This window comes from Staurois parvus, unplaced genomic scaffold, assembly GCF_062004578.1.
Source record: "Staurois parvus isolate SC_StPar_1 unplaced genomic scaffold, SC_StPar_1.0 ptg000758l, whole genome shotgun sequence".
Taxonomy (NCBI): Eukaryota; Metazoa; Chordata; class Amphibia; order Anura; family Ranidae; genus Staurois; species Staurois parvus.
In genome coordinates, this window is record NW_028318554.1 from 358,051 (window position 1) to 385,559 (window position 27,509).

General features: G+C 41.7%; 1 protein-coding gene across 2 annotated transcripts in view; it reads left to right on the forward strand.

Moving 5' to 3' along the window:
• The window catches only part of CLCN1 (chloride voltage-gated channel 1), a 244,992-nt gene that overhangs the window by 160,514 nt on the left and 56,969 nt on the right, over positions 1 to 27,509 (forward strand). For both annotated transcript variants that reach the window (XM_089654357.1, XM_089654356.1), the window contains exons 11-14: positions 6,415 to 6,499; positions 8,766 to 8,915; positions 12,001 to 12,070; positions 13,028 to 13,138. In XM_089654357.1, the coding sequence (XP_089510483.1) occupies positions 6,415 to 6,499; positions 8,766 to 8,915; positions 12,001 to 12,070; positions 13,028 to 13,138 (416 nt within the window). The remainder of the gene's footprint in view (positions 1 to 6,414; positions 6,500 to 8,765; positions 8,916 to 12,000; positions 12,071 to 13,027; positions 13,139 to 27,509) is intronic.

Genomic DNA, 27,509 nt, shown 5'->3' on the forward strand with positions numbered 1-27,509 from the left:
TGATTTTTATTTAATTTTTCTATTTTTCTATAACTTGTATGTGATTTTTTTTTCTAAAAAGCTAAGGGATGAAGGTGATGAAGTGGTTAATAAAACTGCTTGCTTTATTATTATTATACAGGATTTATATGGCGCCAACAGTTTGCTCAGCACTTTACAATATAAGGGGGGCGGTACAATTACAATACATTTCAGTACAGAAGGAATAGGAGGGCCCGGCTCGTGGAGCTTACAATCTAAAGGCTTTATTTCTCTGTTTTCTTTTTCTCTTTTTTAAAACTTGTATGTAATTCTTTTGCACTGGGAATACGTTAAGCTAAGGGAAGAAGGCAATGAAGCAGTTTTCAAAAAGTTTAAAAAGAAGAATATAGTGAGCGCCCGGGTAGAAATCGCATAAAAAAATAAAAAGTACTTGCATTTTTTTTTCTTTTTCTCTTTTTTTTTTTTATAACTTGAATGTTAAAAAAAAAAAAAGCTAAGGGAAGTCGGTGATGAAATGGTTAATACAAGTGCTTGCTTTATTTCTCTGTTTTCTTTTTCTCTTTTTTAAAACTTGTATGTAATTCACTGGGAATAAGTTAAGCTAAGGGTAGAAGGTGATGAAGTGGTTTTTAAAAAGTGTAAAAAGAAGAATATAGTGAGCGCCCGGGGAGAAATTGCATAAAAAAGTACTTGCATTTTTTTTTCTTATTCTCTTTTTTTATAACTTGTATGTTAAAAAAAAAAAAAAAAATAGCTAAGGGAAGTCGGTGATGAAATGGTTAATAAAACTTACTTGTATGTTGTCCTTTTTACAGGGTCCTTACACCCGGGGGTAGGAAGGACTGCCTGATCGTGTGCACACCGTGACTGGCTGTCACAGTGGCCACATGATCAGGAGCTGGTCCTGCTGGCTGCCAATCATTACTAGAGACCGGGAGCTGTCTATGACAGCTCATTCACATTCACGTTTTTTTTCCTGCCCAGTCCCAGCGTCCCTTTAACAAGGTCTTTATGCCCAGGGGTGGGAAAGACCGCCTGATCATCCCTTCCAGTCCTGACATTTCTTTACCTACTTGCCCTCCTGAGGACTTACCCCCCTTCTTGACCAGACCATTTTTTGTGTTACGGCGTTGCGTTACTTTAACTGACAATTGTGCGGTCATGCAATGCTGCACCCAAATTAAATGTATGTAATTTTTCCCCACAAATTGAACTTTCTTTCAGTGGTATTTAATCGCCTTTGTGTTTTTTATTTTTTGTGCTATAAGCAAAAAAAGACCGACAATTTTGAGAAAAAAACAATATTTTCGACTTTTTGCTATTAAACATGTCCAGTAAAAAAATGTAAAAAATCAAATTTCGTCATAAATTTAGGCCAAAATGTATTCTGCTCCATGTCTTTGCTGAAAAAAATCCCAATACGTGTAAATTAATTGGTTTACTTGAAAGTCATAGCGTTTACAAATGGTGGTATAGATAATAGGATTTTTTTTTGTACTAGTAATGGCAGCGATCAGCGACTTTTAGTGGGACTGCGGCGGACATTCTGACACTGGGGGGGGGACTAACTTGGTGTCACTAAAAAAAAGCACTGACACTGTATTAATGGCACTGGGCAGGAAGGGGTTAATGTGAGGGGCAATCAAAGGGTTAACTGTGTGCTCGGAGTGTTTTACAGGGGGTGTGGGGGAGGGGTGTAAGCACACTGCTCGGGATGGCTGTACTGTGCACAGCGATCCTGAGCAGTGTGTTCAAGCTGACAGGAAGGAAGATTGTTTGTACACAATTTGTAATCGGAGATGCTGGGTAATCACGGGGCGCCGGCGGGTAATTACCGGCCACTACCCAGTGATTGACATCCGTGGCCGCGAATGGTGGCGTGGGTAGGGCGCTCGTGCGCGCCCCCTACCCGGAAGTACAGAATTACATATATACGTGATTCTGCGCACAGGTGCCGTCCTGTAGCCGTATATCTGCTCTAGGGTGGTCGTTAAGCGGTTAAGGGGGTCTTTATACCCAAGGACGGAAAGGACTACCTGATCATGTGTCCACTGCGATTGGCTGTCACAATGGCCACATGATCAGTAACAGATCCCGATCATTGTTAGAGACCAAGAGCTCAGTCACTGTGCTGGGAGCGCACAGCGAGAGTGCTTTCTAAACCAAATCTCAGCTGCATTGATGCATATGTGTGGCATGTGGGTATTCAAGCCCACCCTCTTTGAGGTCACACAAATACATTACATGGGTGCCAGGAGGTTGAATAATAAAAATGATCTCTTGTTGGTCGCTATATGATAAATTATTGGTTTCTGTAAAGTTCTTTGGAGTTATGACATGCTAAAAAAAAAAATCTCAAAAGCTAATTTTTCTTAACTTTTTTGACTCCTGCCTTTGCCGAACTCCTACGACCTTCAAAAAAATCAAACAACTCTATACGTTCACAAAAATAGTGTTTTTCGTTTCAACAAAAACGTCAGCGTTCATATTCCTAAATACCCGCCTCCGCTCTATTGTGTGACATAACTTTCATTTTATTTTTAGCAATCCCTGAAAATGTCATTGTAAGCCAGAAAGTCTTCCCCTCCTTCCCTTCCAGAACAATTACTGGCTGCTTAATTAGTTTTCATTTAAAATTCAGGGAATGCTAAATAAAACATGAGAAGCCTCACATTCCGAGGAGAAACATTATTAATCCTGTATATGAAAATGTCACCATTGGAACTGTGTGCAACGTTTATGGAACCCGGGATTGACGGAATGGGATATAATCACGTTATGTGGAGACTTTACAGACAAAAAAAAGTAAGATACAATAAAAAAAAGAAAAAAATATATAAAAACAAAAATATAATTACCGTTTATTTCAAGCCATTTTTTAATTGGATAGATGGAGTAGGAAATGGGCAGAGCCCCCGCCAGGTTTTTATTGCTGTCTGTGTCTCCCGTGGAGAGATTCACTCTGTCCTGGTGAGCAAAAATCTGCAGAGCTACAGTATTTGTCTGGGAAAGTGCATGCACAATTGTGGGGAGGAGGGGGAATGAATGTTATTAGGCTATTTTCTCTCCAGGTCGATTGTTTTTCATTTATACTCCTGAAGAAGCTCTGTTTTCTGGAGCAAATCATGTAGAGTTTTTTTCTTTTCCTTTTTTGGGAGCACTTTTTGAATGCACATGGTTACATAGGTACATAGTTAGTCTGAAAAAAAACAAAAGTCCATCCAGTTCAACCATAGAAATAAAAAAAAAGTTATAATCCTATACCCACAGTTGATCCAGAGGAAGGCATGGTATTCACTCCTCTCTCCTCTCCCCCTTTTTTTTGGAAAGGTCTGTACTGCGTTTTACAGTGCACCATTTGCATTCCTCAAGACAGTGAGGTATTTTTGATGGATATGGTGATGTATGGGGCTTATCCATAAGAGGCTGACATTTTAGCCTGTGGATGAGTGTACCTGTATTACATGTCTGTAACAAGATAGATTATACTATCCAGTTAGTTTTTTTCATGGGGTAACTCCATTTCCTTAACAGAGTTTATATATTCAAGTTGACAGGCTTATGATCAAACTACAATGCCTCTTTGTATTATTATTATACAGTATTTATAAAGCGCCAATAGTTCGCTCAGCGCTGTACATTACAAAGGGGGACAGAACATGTGACAGAACAATACCAATACAATGCAAAACATGAGGGGATTGAGGGCCCTGCTCTTTTGAGTTTACAATCTAGGAGATGCCGTCATTTCATCTAAAATGGTATGGTATTCGATTTGGTCTGGTGTTATTAACCGTTTGGATGTAAGGTAAATATTTACAATGGTATCCAGTCATATTGTTGTGCGCAGTATATTCCGCTCCAATAGGTATCAATTACAGTTGGTGTACAAATAAAAAGTGCGCTAATTATTCACAAAACATGCAAGGATAAATAATAAAAATAAATGAAATAATAAATATAAACATAAGTCCAGCCACCATAAACAGTGATAATCCGATATCAACTTAATGTCAATCTTGAAACAAACACCCGTGTGCAAATCCGACACCAGATGAAATGAATGCACTCACCAGAGCTATATGCTGATTATATTATAAACCAGCATGATAGCATTTTGCTCTGGGAGCGATGATCTGCAGGATATCCCAGGAGAGGAACAGCAACCAATAGTGATCCAATCAGCACATATGGAACAGCTAAGGAATAAGAAGAGATATGATGGTGCAGGACGTTTAAAACCAGTAAAATTTTATTAGTAAAGTATTGCACTGGGCCTGGCCTAGTGGACGTGCCGTTGGAACGTTCCTCCCAGCTGTCGGCTGTGTTGATCGCGGTGCAGGAGGTCCGTCCCTTGGTTTTTCCCTTGTGGATGTGGCATTTTAGAGGCTGCCATTGCTGGTGTCGGCTAGACACCTTCTTTGTGAGTGCAATACTTTACTAATAAAATTTTACTGGTTTTAAACGTCCTGCACCATCGTATCTCTTCTTATTCCTCGAGCTTTGCCCATGTTATTGGAAGACCATTTGCTGCTTAGCTGTTCCATATGTGCTGATTGGATCACTATTGGTTGCTGTTCCTCTCCTGGGATATCCTGCAGATCATCGCTCCCAGAGCAAAGTGCTATCATGCTGGTTTATAATATAATCAGCATATAGCTCTGGTGAGTGTATTCATTTCATCTGGTGTCGGATTTGCACACGGGGGTTTGTTTTCAAGATTGACATTACGTTGATATTGGACTATCACTGTTTATGGTGGCTGGACTTATGTTTATATTTATGAATTCATTTATTTTTATTATTTATCCTTGCATGTTTTGTGAATAATTAGCGCACGTTTTATTTGTACACCATTTTACCTTTTTTGGTTAGAGGTGCTGCTTATTGTTTGATTTATTTAGCATTTTCTGTGACGCTTCTTATATCTGCTACATTAATTACAGTTGAGCATACATTTTTTATATATTTGAATAAATGTTATATTTTAGATTCATCAATTGGCCTGATGGTGCGTAGGGAAACGCACCCTTGGCCAGTATAGATTTGTTTTTCATTTATGCAGATAGAGTGAATCAGGAAAATATCTCATTATGGCCAATAGGTGGAGCTGGTGATCATAGGAAATGAATACTTACTATCCTCTCTTCTCCATCTCTCCTTTCTGTCCTCTCCAGATAGTGGCTATGATGCTGTATTTTTCTGAGTCACTTTATTCCGTATGAATGAAAAACTTGCAACCTGGAAAGAAAATAGTCTAGTAAAATCTGTAAATCTAGTAAAAAAATTTCACAGGACAAATAGCTCTGCATTTTTTTTCAGAAATACACCCCAAAATGGAGGAAAATCCAAAATTTGGCGTTGTCGTCAGCACATTGATAAAGGGGAAATCTTCCAATGGGGACACCTCTTCTGCTGACAATTGTCTAAGAGGAGAACTCCGCTTCTTTGGATATTTTCTATTACTTCTTGTTGTGTGTACAAGACAGGAAGTGATGGGAAATCTATCAAATGGAACACAGGTTGCACAAAAACACCCAGACAGGGTTTTCACTCCCTACTCTTCGGGACACTGCAGAGGCATAACTAGATCCTTCACGGCTTCAGTGCAAGAAACCATGAAGGGCCCCCCTGATTGTTGAGCCCCTTTCCATTGGTCCCAGAGAATTCCATCAGTCCTGGGTCCCTTCCCTCTGAGCCTAGGGCCCTTTTCCATTGATCACAGGGACCTGTACTCCCACTGCAGGGCCCTTTATAAGCCCCAGTTCACACTGCGACACATAAAGTCACTTTTCAAATCAAAACACATTAATTTAAATGGGTGACCTCTTAATCAAGTCTAAATAACAATAAAAAAAAAAGTTTTTGCACTACTTTTCTGGGAGGATAAAGCTACAGATCTGAATTTTAGAGGCAGCCGGGGTACAATTGGGGGATCCTGGAATAGTCCAAGAAGTGTGGAGGGAATAAGAGCCCCGTGGAAACAATGAAAGTCCAATAAATCTATTTTGTTTTCAGCTGATCAAATGCTATTCATTAAAAAAAAAAACGACATGAATAGGAAAAATACAGCATTATGGCCACTAGGTGGAGATGAGTACCATACCCATTTCCTATGATACTCAGCACCATCTATTGGCCATAGTGCGGTATTTTCACCATTCACAATGTATTGTTTTCAATAAAGAACATTCAATCTGCAGAGGATATAGCTTGAGTGCATTCAACATGTACACAAAACAAATTTCCATGCAGATTCAATGAATGAACAGCTATGCAATTCATTTATAAATACACCCCTATTTTTTCTGAATGTTCACAGGCTGATTTTACATGTTGCTTTAATAGTGCTTCAGTCATGAAATAATACTGTCCAGTGTTTTATAAATTCACACAATTAATCATTTCCTATTTTCCTTTCCCCCCACAAAGTCGATTCATCTATCCGGCGGTGATCACGTTCTGCATAGCGACCCTCACCTTCCCTCCAGGATTTGGGCAGTTCATGGCGGGTGAGGTAAGGGTTTTTGATCTTGAGACTCTAAGAAGCAAAGGGCTCCACTGTTGGTAATCCTTTCCATAGGAAGACTAGCCTTTATACCCTGTGTGATGGACTGGTGTATGTGCAGGGGTGGGGCTTATGCTGCCTTTTATGACTTTAATGTGAACCAGTCATGTATGGTCAGTTGTAGTAATATGCATCTCCACACTTATGCTGTTATTAGAATTTAGCCTTTCCTCCCAGAGATAAATCTGTGTGATAGTATTCACTTGTATTCTCTCCCTGTGCATGTGATGTCATTACTTGTATTCTCTCCCTGTGCATGTGATGTCATTACTTGTATTCTCTCCCTGTGCATGTGATGTCATTTACTTGTATTCTCTCCCTGTGCATGTGATGTCATTTACTTGTATTCTCTCCCTGTGCATGTGATGTCATTTACTTGTATTCTCTCCCTGTGCATGTGATGTCATTACTTGTATTCTCTCCCTGTGCATGTGATGTCATTTACTTGTATTCTCTCCCTGTGCATGTGATGTCATTTACTTGTATTCTCTCCCTGTGCATGTGATGTCATTTACTTGTATTCTCTCCCTGTGCATGTGAGTGTCATTTACTTGTATTCTCTCCATGTGCATGTGATGTCATTTACTTGTATTTTCTCCCTGTGCATGTGATGTCATTTACTTGTATTCTCTCCCTGTGCATGTGATGTCATTTACTTGTATTCTCTCCCTGTGCATGTGATGTCATTTACTTGTATTCTCTCCCTGTGCATGTGATGTCATTTACTTGTATTCTCTCCCTGTGCATGTGATGTCATTTACTTGTATTCTCTCCCTGTGCATGTGATGTCATTTACTTGTATTCAGTATTCAGGCCCTCCTAAAGCCGCACAGCAGTAGTTGCCTGGGAGGGCACTGTGCCCTCTCCCAGGCTGGAACTATCTTATAGAGCAGCGGTCTCCAAACTGTAGCCCGGGGGACGGATGTGGCCCTTTGCTTGCCTTTATCTGGCTCTCGAGGCACTTTTCCTTCCACTGATACAAAACATTATTCCTTTCCTCCCATCAACAATGGGGCATAATTACCGTTACTGCCATTAACAATGAGGAGCTATTTATCCCTTTGACACCAACTATGGGGCACTATTCATCCCACTGACACCAATGACACCATTGATGGGCACTATTTCCCCCCCACTGACACCAACAATAGGTTTTCCTCCTATTGACACAACTGGGCACTATCGCTCCCACTTACACCAATGAAGGGGCGCTATTCCTCCCCCTAATACCAAATATGTGTTCTTTACTCCCTCTGATGCCAGGACAATTACTACTACCCATGGTCACAGTCCGGCCCCCGAAAGTCTGATGAACAGTAAACTGGCCCTATGTTTAGAAGTTTGGAGACCACCTGCTATAGAGAAAAGACCCAAAACTCAGTGTGCTCACTGAATATATGCAGTTACCCAGAATGTCATCAGAGCCAGGCCAGGACTGAATTAATATTGATGCTTCCATCTGCATAGCTCCACACCTATCATCCAGAAACTTCTCAAGCATTCTGGATGCAGAAGGAGCTATCAGGCTGGCAGCAGCTGAGCAAACTGAGCAGACCTGACTAGCAGAACACGGCAACACTGATTACAGTGTGCATTTACCAATACAAACTAAATCTAACTATCTACACCTAGCACCTATGTAGGAGGATACTACATAGACGGTATCACACACATGCTTGGAGTGGGGTCTTATATCAGCTATAGGTCCACCCAATCACTAAATTGCATAAACAATAATTCCAAAGTAATTTGTAATGTTTTTGAAATCTGCAGCTTTCATAAACTAATCCCTGGTGATCCTGCCTTGTTTAGGCACTTCCTGCTACAGGGTGACAACACTCTGTCCTCTCTTTCCCAATAGTGATCTGATGTTGTCACCCTGTCATACGGGTTTCTGATGGGGACTACAAGTGGCTGTTTGAACATTACACAGTCATGGTCCACTGCTCTCACCATTAGTAAACCCGCCCTGAAAAATACCATGTAGCCATGACTGGAGTGTATGTAGACAGGAAGGGGCTGCAAAAAAGGTGCAGGAGATCGACAGTACTGAGATGCAAGAAAGGATGAACAAAAAAGGTGAAAATAAGTATGTTATTACAAAAAAATAATTTATGATGCACAGAGCAAAATAAATATCTTTCATTTAGGCTTTTACTGTTGTTGTCTGGTTTTCTTTCACCCACTGTGACTTTTTGCTTGGACTGTCTCACAGCTGATGCCCCGGGAGAGTATCAGCGTCCTGTTTGATAATCACACATGGACGAAGCATGTGGGGAACGCGTCCGTCTTGGGGCGCTCTGCTGCCTTCATCCACCCAACTGTAAGCGTCTTTGTCACGCTCCCTCTCTTCTTCATCATGAAGGTACGGACCAATTATCATTTTGCCTGTTTATTAAAACTTATTTATTTTATTCATTTATATAGAGCTGTCAATTTACACAACGCTTTTACATATATATTGTACATTCACATCAGTCCCTACCCCTCAAGGGGTGTACAATCTAAGGTCCCTAACTCACATTCATACATACACATACTAGGGCCAATTTAGACAGGAGCCAATTCACCTACCAGCATGTCATTGGAGTGTGGGAGGAAACCCACGCAGGCACAGGGAGAACATGCAAACTCCAGGCAGGTGGTTCCGTGGTTGGGATTCAAACCAATAACCCTAGTACTGCCAGGCGGAAGTGCTAACCATTTAGCCACTGTGCTGCCTGTAAAACTTAAAACAGTTGCCTTATTTTGCTTTCCTAGAAATCACATCAAATGGTATAGCTAGTAGTCACATTTAAATGGACTTGTTTTTAATATTGAAGATGTTTCGTAGCTTACTCAAGCCACTCTTTTAGTTCTAATGAGTGTCTGGAATACACCCCAACTTTTAAATTCATGTCAAGACAGATGTTGGCTGTCCAAGAACAGGATAGAAGGTGCGAAAGTTGTGAACCCCCCTAAATCTAGCTATATCATCCCATCCTTGGTGCCAGAAAGTCTCCATAGATGTTAATTCCTTAATTTACATGGCTGAATGTGTAAATCAGCCATCCTCAACCAGGGTTTTGTGGAAACCTAGGGTTCCTTCAGAGGTTCCTTGAGCTGTGGCTGTTTACCTCCCATTTGATGGTGCCTTCAAAATGATGGGGTCTTCACCACTTTAAAAATCCAGCAGTATAACCCCAATAATCTCTTTAGGTGTCTCTAGGGGTAGCATTCTGATCACCAAAGTAAGAGGAATTCTTCCCACCAGCCCCAGTTAGTTTTTCAGGGGTTCCTATAGAGCTGCAATTTATTTCAGTGTTTTTGGGGTAAAAAGGTTAAGAAAGGTTGGTGTAAATTGTTGTCAAATCAGAGTAGAGATGTTCCATGGTGATAGGATAACGGTGACTGTGATTCCTGTGTGGATATAAATGTTGGGGGGCTTCCTGACACTCATTAGGACCGAATAAGTGGTTTGGAGAAGTTATGAAGTGTTTTTGACATTGCAGAACAAGTCCAGTTGAATTTGACCAACTACTACTAGATATACCATGACCTTAAAAAATGAGCACCTTCATAGACACATCACATGGTCACTCATGTGATTTAGGATTATGGCAAGGCTTGACTTAGATTAGATTAGATAGATTCATCGACAACAATTTAGAGCCAGGGCTTGCTTGTATAGTTCCAGATTAAATGGTTTGATTAGGTAGGTCCTCACATTACATGGCTTTGGTAAATCTCTAAAAGGAGACTGCACAGGGGCTGTGCAATTATGTACAGTATGTATAGCTACATTTATTTGGACAGATACTCAGTACCAGGGGTGGACTGGCAACTCATGAGGCCCCTGGACAATAGGGGATCATGGGACCCCTGTGTCCTCACCCACACTCAAACCACTCCCAAAAAAGCCTATGAAAGGTACCAGGGGTATCTCATGGGGCCCCCTACTGACCCCAGGCCCTCGGGCAGTGCTCGAGTGTCCGAATGGTCAGTCCACCCCTGCTCAGTACTAGAATGAGGACTAAGAGACACTTACTAAATTAATCAAAATTATGTTTACTGAGAGTGTAGTTGTCACAGTACAGGGTTGGGCTTTGAGACCAGTAGCAACAGCAGTAGAAAGGCTCCCACCGACCAGCAGGATAAATACATGAACAGATCACACTGGCAGATGAGGCGGGCTCACCCAAGGTTCGAGGTCTAAACACTAGCCTGTGTTCACGAGAGCTCCTGATGGTGGAGATGGGTTTTGCTGTGTGCTAGTACCAGGTTGAGGTCCTCAGGATCGCCTCACCAGGTGGTGAGCAAGCCAGGGTCCAGTTGCAGATATAGCAGGAAGGGATCAAGCAGAAACATAATCAGTAAACAAGTCAAAGGTCAGTAACAAGTGGTTGCAGGTTGGGATCAAGCAGAAGTGTAGTTGAGGATCAAGCCAAGGTTGGTAAGAAATGGTTACAGGTTGGTATCAAGCGGAAGCTATTGAGGAACAAGCCAAAGTCGGTAATGAGTGGTAGCAAAGATATGGACGGCAGCAGGAGTGACAAAAGCAAGACATTGGCTGAAGAGAGAGCACAGTAATCTGGCAAACAGATAGTGCAAAGAGATGGCTTGAATAGGAAGTTTATTGGAGGAGCAAAGGCTTCAAGGTTCATGAGAAACAAGGTACAAGGCACGATTGTCTAATGCAGTGTTTCTCAACTCCAGTCCTCATGGACCCCCAACAGGTCATGTTTTCAGGATTTCCATTATTTTGCACAGGTGATTTGATCAGTTTCACTGCCTTAGTAATTACCACAGCTGTTTCATCTGAGGGAAATCCAGAAAACATGACCTGTTGGGGGTCCATGAGGACTGGAGTTGAGAAACACTGGTCTAATGGATCAGAGAAAGAGGTGTACAGCATCTCAGGTGGCACAGCAAGAGGAATTACTGCCAGACACAGCAGAGGTCCTGGGTTCAGATCTTGACCCTGACAGTAGTTGAGTACAAAGCCCAGGTACCAAAAACAAAAGACTTGGTGACTACATTCATGTACAGCTCACGAACAATTACAAACTGTAAGAATTTACAACTTGAAGAACAATTCAGTACTACAAAAGCAAATATGCAGCACACTGGCTCTGTCCCTCCACTTGAAGGACCCTTGCTCTCTGTGTGGAAACAGTAGTCTCTCTGCACAGGTCGGCTACATCCCCTGTTGAGTCAGAGCTAGAGTTTTACATGCTCCCTAGTGTTTGAAGAACTCTAGCGATGACTTAGCAGGGAACGTGTCAGACATCTGCAGAGAGACACATAGAGCAAGGGTCCTTCTCTAGAACATGGTGGCAGGGGTCAGCCTTTTCTACTCAGGCTAAAGAAAGCAATAGTAAAACTTTTGTTTTGATGCATCTGAAATATCTTTAGATGATTTAAACTGAAAGGCTTTAAGAACAATAATCCAATGGTGTTTTTTTTTCCAGTTTCTGATGTCTGTCGTTGCGACTACAATGCCCATACCCTGCGGGGCTTTTATGCCAGTGTTTGTTCTTGGTAAGCAGAAGATACAAGGAATAAAACAAACCTCTTGAGTGTTTTGTAGTTTTTATGCCTCTGCATTATGAAAGCGCAAATACAGTGTATAGTACAAGGAAAAAATCACATTGCAAGTTCCCTGTTCTACTGTCTGACCTCTAAGTGTGTAATCAGTGAGACTCATTTATTACCAAAGTGCAATGAGCAAAGTGCTAAGGCCAAGTTTACACAAGCAGCTGGGGTTTCCGAAATAAACAGGGGGTTGAGCTGCATTTTTACCACCTGTCTAAGAGGTAATGGCTTAGGGGTATCCCTAAAGAAATCCCCCCCCTCCCCGTTTTGTGGGGTACACCACCTGCCAAATGCAACCCATTGAAATAAAAAAAAGGGCTGTGAGACAACAGTGTGCTATGCATCTGATTGTAGTGAAGTGGTGTGGGCTTCTAGGACTTAAAATAGTCAGTAAGGAGGTAACGCCTCACTGCATGCCAAGCTTCCTCTGAAAAGCAATCCACTGCAGATTGTACTTCAAAGGGCTACCACTAGTGTAAACCAGTGCAAAGTGCAATAACTCTACCAGCCAATCAGAATCCATCTTGCACCGATCACACACTTCAGCAAAATGGAGTTTTCAGTTTTTGTGATCCTGTACCTACTCTAGTCCCATGTATCTGTCTGCTGCTGTAGCCCATCTTCATCAATATTCCATTCTTTAGCAGTTTCTGACATATTGCAACTCACACACTTGGCAACAATTTTATCCAAGGTCAAGGCCAATTTCATGCAGATGTTTGGAGGGAGCAGCTCCTCTTGTCCATATCTGCATGCTTTTTGTGATTTAGTTCCAGCCAGATGATTGATTGATGCTAATTTTTGTTAATGTTTTATCTTATAAACGGCCATTAGGCTCTTGTATCTAACAATGTTCTGATAAATGGGACATCCATTGACTTTGTCTGTATTACTCCTAACTAGGTGCTGCTTTTGGAAGAATTGTCGGGGAGTTGATGGCTTTCCTCTTTCCCAATGGAATTCTGTTTGATGGAATTGTATATAAGATTTTACCTGGGGGATACGCTGTGATTGGTAACTATCCACAGACTGAAATGTGTGAATATCGATATACATACGTATATATCTATAGGAAAGCGGTATTTGCACTCCATCCAAGACAAATAGCTTGGTGCTCTATATGAGATGGATACTGTAGCAATTTGATATTGTAAGCATTACCCAAAGGCCTTCCATGGATCAACAAGGAGAATAACTTAATACCTTAACAATATCATCTTCCTTGTTCATCTATGGAAGGCCTTTGAGTAGTGCCTACAATATTTTATGATATATATATATATATATATATATATATATATACAGTTGTGCTCAAAAGTTTGCATACCCTGGCAGAAATTGTGAAATGTTGGCATTGATATTGAAAATATGACTGATCATGCCAAAAAAATGCTCTTTTATTGCAGGATGATGATCATATGAAACCATTTATTATCAAATAGTTGTTTGACTCCTTTATAAATCATAATGATAACAGAAATCACCCAAATGGCCCAGATCAAAAGTTTCCATCCCCTGGAATGTTTGACCTTGGTACAGACACACAAGGTGACACACTCGGGTTAAAATGCCAGTTAGAGGTTAATGTCCCACATCTGTGGCTTTTTAAATTGCAATTAGTGTCAATGTATAAATAGTCAATGAGTTTGTTAGCTCTTATGTGGAAGCACTGACTAGGCTAGATACTGAGCCATGGAGATCAGAAAAGAACTGGCAAAGGTCCTGCGTAACAAGGTAATGGAACTTTATAAAGATGGAAAAAGACATAAAAATATGTCCAAAGCCTTGAATATGCCAATCAGAACTGGTAAATCACCTATTAAGAAGTGGAAAGTTCGGGGATCTCTTCATACCAAGTCAAGGTCAGGTAGACCAAGAACAGTACCTGGTGGACCTGCCAATTCTGGTGGAGCTCTATGGTGCTGGACAGTGAGCACAGGGCCCACTAGAGGACGTCGGGCCCTCAGATACATTCACACCAGTGGCCTACTGGAGGTCATTTTGTAGGGCTCTGGCAGTGCTCATCCTGTTCCTCTTTCCGCAAAGGAGCAGATACTGGTCCTGCTGATAGGTTAGGGACCTTCTATGGCCCTGTCCAGCTCTCCTAGAGTAACTGCCTGTCTCCTGGAATCTCCTCCATGCTCTTGGGACTGTGCTGGGAAACACAGCCAACCTTCTGACAATGGAGGAGTTGCACTGCCTGTGCAACCTCTGTAGGGCCCAGGTATCGCCTCCTGCTACCGGTAGTGACACTGACCCTAGCCAAATGCAAAACTAGTCAGAAAAGATGGTAGAGAAAAAAATGTCAGTGGCCTCCACCTGTAAAACCATTCCTGCTTTGGGGGTCGTCTCATTGTTGCCCATCTAGTACACCTGTTGTTCATTTTATTAACACCAAAGCAGCTGAAACCGATTAACAACCCCCTCTGCTACTTACCTGACCAGATCCATATTCCAGGAATTTATTTGACTTGATGCTATACTCTGGTCAAAAAGTGTTCTTCTAATTTTTTGAGCAGTATATATATATATATGTATATATATATGTATATTTGCATTCATTATTATGGCAGTACCTCTTTTCTCCAGTGTTTAAATGCAGGCACATATTTCAATTGAATTGTTCCACCATCCACTTGAGATGAATGAGTTGAATATGACATAGTACCTTTACGTTATCATCCTCCTTGTTCATCTATGTAAGTCCTTTGGGTAGTGCCTACATTATCCTTTGATATATACTGTATATTTCAATTCCATCAATCACTTTCAATATTTCGATTCATTTGATATTTGTTTGGTGACCTGATCAGAAGGGAAATGATCTGATAAATCTGAAAATGTTTCATTTAATTTATTTTATTTTACATTCAATTAGTAGATGCAAAAAGCTTTTTACTGAAAATAACTCATTTGTAATTCTGGTTGCAGTTTGTAATATCAAGCGTGCATGGCACCAATCCAAAAAATATTTGAAATTACAAAAAAATGCTGATTCTATCCTCAAAGAAACCTGTCCTGTCTGATCAACAGGGCTCCCTTGAATATGATTGTAATGGATTGAAGGATTCAGATTTTACATCTAATATTTATATTTATCTGTTAAATTTAAACTTAACCCCTTGGCGTCGGCACCTCCCGGCCCTTTAAGGGTTTCAGAAGCCAGGAGGCGGGGTGGGGTTTTAGGGTCATGTGACGGCAGTCACATGATCGGGAAAGGTACCGATCGAAAGAGGAGATCGGGACCTTTCCGTGAATACCGGACATGTGTGCAGGGCTTGCGCTCTCAGCACATATGTTTTTCTTGATTGCACACAAATGTGCGAGCGCTCAGCGTCTAGGCCCAGACGCCGGGAGGCCGCACATTTGTGTGCAGCTGGCGTGAAGAGGTTAAAGACTATGTTACACCAACATTTCATATTCCTGATATGTGTCGGTAGTACCATGGACTTGTGTTAAACAGTATCCTGTTCTCTTTGTAATGCTTCCTTTATGTGAAATCCCTGGTGTTCCTGTCAGTCTCAGGAGGAACAGGATGAACACTGCCAGAGCCCTACAAAATGACCTCCCGCAGGCCACTGGTGGGAATGTCTCTGACCAAACAATCAGAAACAGACTTCATGAGGGTGGCCTGAGGGCCCGACGTCCTCTAGTGGGCCCTGTGCTCACTGCCCGGCACCATAGAGCTAGATTGGCATTTGCCATTAAACACCAGAATTGGCAGGTCCACCACTGGCGCCCTGTGCTTTTCACAGATGAGAGCAGGTTCACCCTGAGCACATGTGATAGACGTGAAAGGGTCTGGAGAAGCCGTGGAGAACGTTCTGCTGCCTGTAACATTGTTCAGCATGACCGTTTTGGTGGTGAGCAGGCATATCCATGGAGGGACACACAGACCTCTACAGGCTAGACAATGGCACCCTGACTGCCATTGGGTATCGGGATGAAATCCTTGGACCCATTGTCATACCCTACGCTGGTGCAGGGGGTCCTGGGTTCCTCCTGGTGCAGTGAGTCCTGGGTTCCTCCTGGTGCAGTGGGTCCTGGGTTCCTCCTGGTGCAGTGGGTCCTGGGTTCCTCCTGGTGCATGACAATGCCCGGCCTCATGTGGAGAGAGTATGCAGGCAGTTCCTGGAGGATGAAGGAATTGATACCATTGAATGGCCCCCACACTGACCTAAATCCAATAGAACACCTCTGGGATATCATGTTTCGGCCGCCAGGCTGCACCTCAGACTGTCCAGGAGCTCAGTGATGCCCTGGTCCAGATCTGGGAGGAAATACCCCAGGACACCATCTGTCGTCTCATTAGAAGCCTCCCTCGACGTTCTCAGGCATGCACACAAGCACGTGGGGGCCATACAAACTGAAGACCATTCTGAGTTGCTGCAATGGCATTTCAGCAAAATGGACTCTCCTGCTGCATAATTTTTTTCACTTTATTTTTAAGGGTGTCTTTGAATTCAGTCCTCTGTAGTTTGATATGTTTCATTTCCATCAAACGATGGGGCATCCTTACATTCCTAACACATTACCCCATCCATGTCAGTGTAGATATGCAGCAGGAGATGATTCATACTCTGAACGGTCTTGGGTTGTCAGTGGGGTACCCCAAGGTTCAATGTTGGGACCCTTACTTTTTAATATATTTATAAACAATATAGGGTCTGAGATTATAAATCCCATTTCAGTCTTTGCAGATAACACCAAGCTGTGCCGGGGAATAACGTCCTTACAGGATGTCTCCAACTTACAAGCCGACCTCAATGCTCTGTGTAATTGGGGGGCTATGGTGACAGTGAGGTTTAATGTTGATAAATGTAAGGTTCTGCACTTGGGGGCTAAGAATATGCATGCATCATACATACTGGGGGGGTACAACTGGGGGAATCAATGGTGGAGAAGGATCTGGGGGTCAATGGTGGAGAAGGATCTGGGGGGGGGGTCAATGGTGGAGAAGGATATGGGGGGGGGTCAATGGTGGAGGAGGATCTGAGGGGGTCAATGGTGGAGAAGGATCTGGGGGTTCTGGTAGATCACAAGCTTAATAATGGCATGCAATGCCAAGCTGCAGTTTCTAAAGCAAGCAAAATCCTCTCTTGTATTAGGAGAGGTATAGACTCCAGAGAGAGAGATATCATTCCCCCCCCCCCCCCGGTACAAATCATTAGTGAGACCTCATCTGGAATATGCAGTTCAGTTTTGGGCACCAATTCACAAAAAGAACATTGGGGAACTGGAGAAAGTACAGAGAAGGGCAACCAAACTGATAAGAGGCATGGAGGAGATCAGCTATGAGGAAAGATTAGAGGAACTGAATTTATTCTCTCTTGAGAAGAGAAGATTAAGGGGGGATATGATCTCCATGTATAATACATAAGGGGGGATATGATCTACATGTATAATACATAAGGGGGGGATATGATCTCCATGTATAATACATAAGGGGGGATATGATCACCATGTATAATACATAAGGGGGATATGATCTCCATGTATAATATATAAGGGGGGATATGATCTCCATGTATAATACATAAGGGGGGGATATGATCTCCATGTATAATACATAAGGGGGGATATGATCTCCATGTATAATACATAAGGGGGATATGATCTCTATGTATAATACATAAGGGGGGATATGATCTCCATGTATAATACATAAGGGGGGATATGATCTCCATGTATAATACATAAGGGGGGATATGATCTTCATGTATAATACATAAGGGGGATATGATCACCACGTATAATACATAAGGGGGATATAATCACCATGTATAATACATAAGGGGGGATATGATCTCCATGTATAATACATAAGGGGGGATATGATCTCCATGTACAATACATAAGGGGGGGATATAATCACCATGTATAATACATAAGGGGGGATATGATCTCCATGTATAATACATAACGGGGATATGATCTCCATGTATAATACATAAGGGGGGATATGATCTCCATGTATAATACATAAGGGGGATATGATCTCCATGTATAATACATAAGGGGGATATGATCTCCATGTATAATACATAACGGGGATATGATCACCATGTATAATACATAAGGGGGATATGATCACCATGTATAATACATAAGGGGGGATATGATCTCCATGTATAATACATAAGGGGGGATATGATCTCCATGTATAATACATAAGGGGGGATATGATCACCATGTATAATACATAAGGGGGGGATATGATCTCCATGTATAATACATAAGGGGGGATATGATCTCCATGTATAATACATAAGGGGGGATATGATCTTCATGTATAATACATAAGGGGGGATATGATCATCATGTATAATACATAAGGGGGGATATGATCTCCATGTATAATACATAAGGGGGGATATGATCACCATGTATAATACATAAGGGGGGATATGATCTTCATGTATAATACATAAGGGGGGATATGATCATCATGTATAATACATAAGGGGGGATATGATCTCCATGTATAATACATAAGGGGGGATATGATCTCCATGTATAATACATAAGGGGGGATATGATCTCCATGTATAATACATAAGGGGGATATGATCTCCATGTATAATACATAAGGGGGGATATGATCTCCATGTATAATACATAAGGGGGGATATGATCTTCATGTATAATACATAAGGGGGGATATGATCACCATGTATAATACATAAGGGGGGATATGATCTCCATGTATAATACATAAGGGGGAATATGATCTCCATGTATAATACATAAGGGGGGATATGATCTCCATGTATAATACATAAGGGGGGGATATGATCTCCATGTATAATACATAAGGGGGGGATATGATCATCATGTATAATACATAAGGGGGGATATGATCATCATGTATAATACATAAGGGGGGATATGATCTCCATGTATAATACATAAGGGGGATATGATCTCCATGTATAATACATAAGGGGGATATGATCTCCATGTATAATACATAAGGGGGATATGATCTCCATGTATAATACATAAGGGGGGATATGATCATCATGTATAATACATAAGGGGGGATATGATCTCCATGTATAATACATAAGGGGGGATATGATCTCCATGTACAATACATAAGGGGGGATATGATCTCCATGTACAATACATAAGGGGGGGATATAATCACCATGTATAATACATAAGGGGGGATATGATCTCCATGTATAATACATAACGGGGATATGATCTCCATGTATAATACATAAGGGGGGATATGATCTCCATGTATAATACATAACGGGGATATGATCTCCATGTATAATACATAACGGGGATATGATCTCCATGTATAATACATAGGGGGGATATGATCTCCATGTATAATACATAAGGGGGGGATATGATCTCCATGTATAATACATAGGGGGGATATGATCTCCATGTATAATACATAAGGGGGATATGATCTCCATGTATAATACATAAGGGGGGGATATGATCTCCATGTATAATACATAAGGGGGGATATGATCTCCATGTATAATACATAAGGGGGGATATGATCACCATGTATAATACATAAGGGGGGGATATGATCTCCATGTATAATACATAAGGGGGGATATGATCTCCATGTATAATACATAAGGGGGGATATGATCTTCATGTATAATACATAAGGGGGGATATGATCATCATGTATAATACATAAGGGGGGATATGATCTCCATGTATAATACATAAGGGGTGATATGATCACCATGTATAATACATAAGGGGGGATATGATCTTCATGTATAATACATAAGGGGGGATATGATCATCATGTATAATACATAAGGGGGGATATGATCTCCATGTATAATACATAAGGGGGGATATGATCTCCATGTATAATACATAAGGGGGGATATGATCTCCATGTATAATACATAAGGGGGATATGATCTTCATGTATAATACATAAGGGGGGATATGATCACCATGTATAATACATAAGGGGGGGATATGATCTCCATGTATAATACATAAGGGGGAATATGATCTCCATGTATAATACATAAGGGGGGATATGATCTCCATGTATAATACATAAGGGGGGGATATGATCTCCATGTATAATACATAAGGGGGGGATATGATCATCATGTATAATACATAAGGGGGGATATGATCATCATGTATAATACATAAGGGGGGATATGATCTCCATGTATAATACATAAGGGGGATATGATCTCCATGTATAATACATAAGGGGGATATGATCTCCATGTATAATACATAAGGGGGGATATGATCATCATGTATAATACATAAGGGGGGATATGATCTCCATGTATAATACATAAGGGGGGATATGATCTCCATGTATAATACATAGGGGGGGATATGATCTCCATGTATAATACATAAGGGGGATATGATCACCATGTATAATACATAAGGGGGATATGATCTCCATGTATAATACATAAGGGGGGATATGATCATCATGTATAATACATAAGGGGGGATATGATCTCCATGTATAATACATAAGGGGGGATATGATCTCCATGTATAATACATAGGGGGGGATATGATCTCCATGTATAATACATAAGGGGGGATATGATCTCCATGTATAATACATAAGGTGGGATATGATCACCATGTATAATACATAGGGGGGATATGATCTCCATGTATAATACATATGGGGGGATATGATCTCCATGTATAATACATAAGGGGGATATGATCACCATGTATAATACATAAGGTGGGATATGATCACCATGTATAATACATAAGGGGGATATGATCTCCATGTATAATACATAAGGGGGGTATGATCTCCATGTATAATACATCAGTGGTTCATATAGTGAACTCGGTGTAGTTATTCCCCCTGAGGTCATCACAGAGGACAAGGGGGCGCTCTTTACGTCTGGAGGAAAAGAGATTTAATCTCCTAACACAGAAAGGTTTCTGCACAGTCAGAGCTGTGAAAATGTGGAATAGACTCCCTCAAGAGTTGGTTGTGGCCAGCTCAGTGGATTGCTGTAGGAAAGTCTTGGATTGTTTCTTAGATACACAGAATATAACTGGATATAACATTTATAGGTAAAGTTGATCCAGGGAATATCTGGTTGCCTCTCGGGGGATCAGGAAGGAATTTTTTCCCAGCAGGAGCAAATTGGATCGTGCTTTGCTGGGTTTTTTTTGCCTTCCTCTGGATCAACTGTGGGTATAGGGTTATAACTTTTGAACATGAATATGCTTGAACTGGATGGACTTTTGTCTTTTTTCAGCCAGACTAACTATGTAACTATGTATACAATTACCACACAAGTCATATTGTAATTGAATGTTATTAAATATTAATTTACCTTTTTCAATCAGCAGCGATGTAATTTTCTGTAAAACGCAAGATGGCAACCTGGAGACGTTCTGTACACAGATGGTGTAACCTCCCCTCCCCCAGAAATGTCATTCCTAGCTTGTGTGATTGGCTCACTGATTTTCTGAGATGTCTGCAGTAAGATACAATCAGATTTTGGGCATCCCCTGCAAAAAAATTAATTTTTTTTTGTGAGATACTCCCGAAGGGAAATCACATCTAAAGGGATGCAGTCCCTGCCACTTTCCTCACTAGAACCCTGATTGATAATTATAAAGTCACTCCCATTCACATTCACTCTGCACATGGACACAGACAAACAAACAGCTATTTCTTCAGAATAACAAAAGGTAGGAATCTGCAACAGTTTGTTAAAATCCTACATAGATCACCCAGAGGGGGATGGATTTTTTTTTCAACAAAAAAGAGTTACTCTTTGAGGAGCGTTTCATTATGTAGGTCATAGACGGGTCGACAACCGTCCTTTTTTTAAAAAAAACTAAAAATCGGTAGTTCGATCGGCCGACGTTACCACCAATGTTAAAAAAAATAGTCCGATTTTCGTCCTGTCTACGGCCGGCATTTAACCCCATAATTACTTCTGTCCCTGCAGAGAGCTCCGCTATTATATTTTATATGAAAAAGTCTTGCGGTTGCAACAATGTATCCATTTGTATCCATTTCGGATACAAATGTTTTTATTCAGATACAAATAGATACATTGTTGCAACCGCAAGACTTTTCATATAAAATATAATAGCAAACTGGAATTCTTCTTCTTCTTTTTCGTCCTCTTCTTTTTCTTCTTCTTCTGCTTTTCTTCTTCTTTTTCTTCTCCTTCTTTTTCTGCTTTTCTTCTTCTTTTTCTTCTTCTTCTTCCTCTTCTTTTTCTTCTTTTTTTGCTTTCTTCTTTTTCTTCTTCTTCTGCTTTTTCTGCTTTTCTTCTTCTTTTTCTTCTTCTTGCAGGTCACGGCTCATGCGCAGATTTTTTTATCAGTAAAACGATTGGCTGATTTGCCCATCATTGCCGGGAAAATCGGCCGATCGTAAAAATCAGCCACAAATTTTCCAACGTGACTGATAAAAAAAAAAAATGTGCAAAAAGCCTGAAAAGCGGTCAACCAATTAACCCACTAACGGTGCGAAAATCGTCCGATTTTTTTTCGGCTGATTTTCAACCCGTCTATGGCCCCCATTAGTCCTACTGGAAATGCGGTGAATGTCCCTACACCCTGACTTTCTCAGCTAAGACTTGATCAAGCAAAACAGGCGTTTGTGTTTATAAAAAAAAATGTCAAATTGCTTTGAATGACTGACACATTGTTTATTTGCAACTTAGTTAATGTACCCTGAATCATTTTTTTTGTCTGATGAAGGCATCCCACACAAACGGGGGAGAGCACAGAACATTTCTACAGACGGTGTCACTAGTGGGAACTGAAACCAGGACCCCAGCGCTGCAAGTCCACAGTCCTAATCACTACGCCACTGTGTTGCCCACGCGTTCCATCTAGATCATAATAAGTGTTTGTGAGAAAGGTGGAACTGGCTCTCCTAATGAGCTAATCATCAGTATTCAGGAACAGTGTGAGGTTTATGGCGGCTACAAGTAATTAGTGGAGAAGAATGACTTATTAACATCTGATGGGACTAATTATTATGCAACGCAGGGAAAGGTTATTTAATCTCTAAGATTAAATAAAACAACGTTGCTGGGCTGCTTTTGTTTTTTTTTTCACCTGATACCACAACCCCAGAGGAAGAAATGTTTTGGCAAACAAAAACTTCCTGTTTATGAGGTCCCCCTGACTCTCAGGCATTGGCGTTCCACTTTAGAGACAAAGAACCAGTTTACTGTCCTGCAGACTTTAGAGGGGCGGATATGTGACCATTGGGAGTAGAAATTGTCCTGGTGGCAGTGGGAGTAAACAACCTTTGGTAGGGGGAGGAATAGTTCCCCATCATAGGTGTCAGCGGAAGGAAAAGTGCTGCATGTTTGGTGTCAGTGGGAGGAATAGTGCCCCATCATAAGTATCAGTGGGAGGAATAGTGCCCCATCATTGGTGTCATTTGGGAGAATAATGCTCCATCATTGGTATCAGTGGGAGGAATAGTGCCCCATCATTGGTGTCAGTGGGAGGTATAGTGCCCCATCATTGGTATCAGTGGGAGGAATAGTGCCCCATCATTGGTATCAGTGGGAGGAATAGTGCCCCGTCATTGGTATCAGTGGGAGGAATAGTGCCCCATCATTGGTGTCAGTGGGAGGAATAGTGCCCCATCATTGGTATCAGTGGGAGGAATAGTGCCCCATCATTGGTATCAGTGGGAGGAATAGTGCCCCATTATTGGTGTCATTTGGGAGAATAATGCTCCATCATTGGTATCAGTGGGAGGAATAGTGCCCCATCATTGGTGTCAGTGGGAGGTATAGTGCCCCATCATTGGTGTCAGTGAGAGGAATAGTGCTCCATCATTGGTGTCAGTGGGAGGAATAGTGCCGCACTATTGGTGTCAGTGGGGAGAATAGTGCCCCATCAGTGGTATCAGTGGAAGGAATTGTGCCGCACTATTGGTGTCAGTGGGGAGAATAGTGCCCCATCATCGGTATCAGTGGGAGGAATAGTGCTCCATCATTGGTGTCAGTGGGAGGAATAGTGTCCCATCATTGGTGTCAATTGGAAGAATAGTGCCCTATCATTAGTATCAGTGGGAAAAATAGTGCCCTATTGTTGGTATCAGTGGGAGGAATAGTGCCCCATTATTAGTGTCAGTGGGAGGAATAGCCCCATCATTGGTGTCAGAGGGAAGAATAGTGACCCATGTTTGGTATCAGTGTGAGGAATAATAACCCATTTTTGGTGTCAGTGGAAGGAATAGTACCTCATTGTTGGTGTCAGTGAGAGGTAAAGTGCCCCATTGGTGATGTCAAGGAGCGAAATAGTTCCCCATTGTCTGTGTCAGTGGGAGGAATAGTTCCCCAGTTATTGATGTGAGTAGCAGGAATTATACTCCATTGTTGGTGTCAGTGAGGGCAATAGTGTCTTGTACCAGTAGGAAGAAACATGCCCCAAGGGACGAATAAAGACAACCGAAGGGCTGCAGTTTGGAGACCAAAGTGTCAGCTGCAGACTGACCATTTGGAAACTCGGGCACTGCCCAAGGGCCTGGGTCTGTAGAGGGCCCCATGAGATGCCCCTGGTACCATTTCATAGGCTTTTTTGAGTTTGGCCAAGGACACAGGGGCCCCATGATCCCCTATTGCCCAGGGGCCCCATGAGTTGTCAGTCCACCCCTGGTCAGCTGATAGCTCCCAAAGACAGAGATGTCTTTTTTTCATGTATTTAATGTTTTAGGTAGTGGTGCACCAAATGAAAATTCTGGTGCCGAAACCAAAAATTCAGGAAAATGTCATAAATGCGGCTGGCAATTTTGCATTGAAGTCACTAGGGGGTGTTTTTGCATTGAAGAAAATGGGGATGCGATTGTGTATGAGAATCTACGAGACACAATTTTGCATTTAAGTCACTAGGGGGAGATTTTGCATTAATGTCAATGAGGACACGACTTTGCATGTAAGTCTATGAGACACGATTTTGCATTGAAGTCACTAGGGGGAGATTTTGCATTAAAGTCAGTGAGGATTCGACTTTGCATGTAAGTCTATGAGACTCGATTTTGCATTCAAGTCACTAGGGGGTGATTTTGCATTAAAGTCAATGCGGATACGACTTTGCATGTAAGTCTATGAGACACGATTTTGTATTGAAGTCACTAGGGGGCGATTTTGCATTAATGTCAATGAGGACACGACTTTGCATGTAAGTCTATGAGACGCGATTTGGCATTGAAGTCACTAGGGGGCAATTTTGCATTAATGTCAATGAGAACACGACTTTGCATGTAAGTCTATGAGATGCAATTTGCATTGAAGTCACTAGAGGAAGATTTTGCATTAAAGTCAATGAGGATACGACTTTGCATGTAAGTCTATGAGACGCGATTTGGCATTGAAGTTACTAGGGGGCGATTTTGCATTAATGTCAATGAGGACACGACTTTGCATGTAAGTCTATGAGACGTGATTTTGCATGTAAGTCTATGAGACACGATTTTGCATGTAAGTCACTAGGGGGGTCTTTGCACGAAAGTCAATGAGCCGCAACTTTGCATGGATCGGCACCGTTATCGGCACCTTTTTTCCTATCAATATTGTGCCGATAATTTTTGGCCGATTATATATATGTCACTGTTATGTTGGTGCCTCCCTAGTTTTAGGATTTAGTCTACCTGCCCAGGGATTCTGTTTTTTAGGTAGGCTTTGCCATGTGGGACCAACCAATGGAATGTAATTGCTGCCAGTTACCCAGTTTCCTGGAACACCAATTGCTGAGCCAGCTGAATTTGCAGAACTATTAAAGCATACAGTATGTGAACCCTCACCTTGCAAAACAACCATGGCCGCTGGAGGACAGGCAGGCTGTGCTCCCAGGACAGCCTGAAAACTGATCACACTGAGATGAGTGTTCAGTCATGCCTAGTGTGGTCAGTCTGAGATATGACAGCAGAGGGACTGGCAAGGTCACCAGGTATTTCACACAAAGGATGTAATACAAGGAAAACAGGATACTTTTTTAAAACAACTAGATCAGGGGTGGGCAAACTTTTTGACTTGAGGGCCGCAATGGGTTCATATATTGGACCCGGGGGCCGGACCAAGAGTAGATGAATGATGTGTATGTGTCATCCATAGTAAGTATAGTAATATTCCCCCATAGTAAGCATAGTAATTCATCCCCCATATAGTAATTCATCCCCCATATAGTAATTCATCCCCCATAGTAATTCATCCCCCATATAGTAATTCATCCCCCATAGTAATTCATCCCCCATATAGTAATTCATCCCCCATATAGTAATTCATCCCCCATAGTAATTCATCCCCCATAGTAATTCATCCCCCATATAGTAATTCAACCCCCATAGTAATTCATCCCCCATATAGTAATTCATCCCCCATAGTAATTCATCCCCCATATAGTAATTCATCCCCCATATAGTAATTCATCCCCCATAGTAATTCATCCCCCATATAGTAATTCATCCCCTATAGTAATTCATCCCCCATAGTAATTCATCCCCCATATAGTAAATCATCCCCCATATAGTAAATCATCCCCCATATAGTAATTCATCCCCCATATAGTAATTCATCCCCCATATAGTAATTCATCCCCCATAGTAATTCATCCCCCATAGTAATTCATCCCCCATATAGTAATTCATCCCCTATAGTAATTCATCCCCCATAGTAATTCATCCCCCCTATAGTAATTCATCCCCCATAGTAATTCATCCTCCATATAGTAATTCATCCCCCATAGTAATTCATCCTCCATATAGTAATTCATCCCCCATATAGTAATTCATCCCCCATATAGTAATTCATCCCCCATATAGTAATTCATCCTCCATATAGTAATTCATCCCCATATAGTAATTCATCCCCCTAATAGTAATTCACCCCCCCTATTAATTCATCCCCCATATTAATTCATCCCCCATATTAAGTCCCCAAGTCCCCCCTGTGTCAATTCACTTACCTTTGCTCCGTGCGTTCCTCTCGCCGTGTTCCCGCGCCGTTCCGGTGTAGCATGAAAATCTGTCTCCTATGAGGATCTGTCCCCCTCGACGTATCTGCGCATGTGCCAGTTTCAGGCATTAGCAGCCGATCGGCGATCTCCGGCACATGCGCAGATACGTCGAGGGGGACAGATCCTCACAGGAGACAGATTTTCATGCTGCATCGGTCTTCAGGGCGGACTGTGAGAGGAGCCTAGCGGGAGCCTAGCTCCGCGGGCCGGATTAAAAGGTCCGCCGGGCCGTAGTTTGCCCATTGCTGAACTAGATGATACTGCAGGCACATATGAGGAATATGAAATGTTGGGGTGACATACTCTTTAATGTGATGGGTGTTTCACTGCCTAATAAAGAAGCTGAAAGGAGGTGGAGCCAAGCTGGACTTAAGATTTGCAT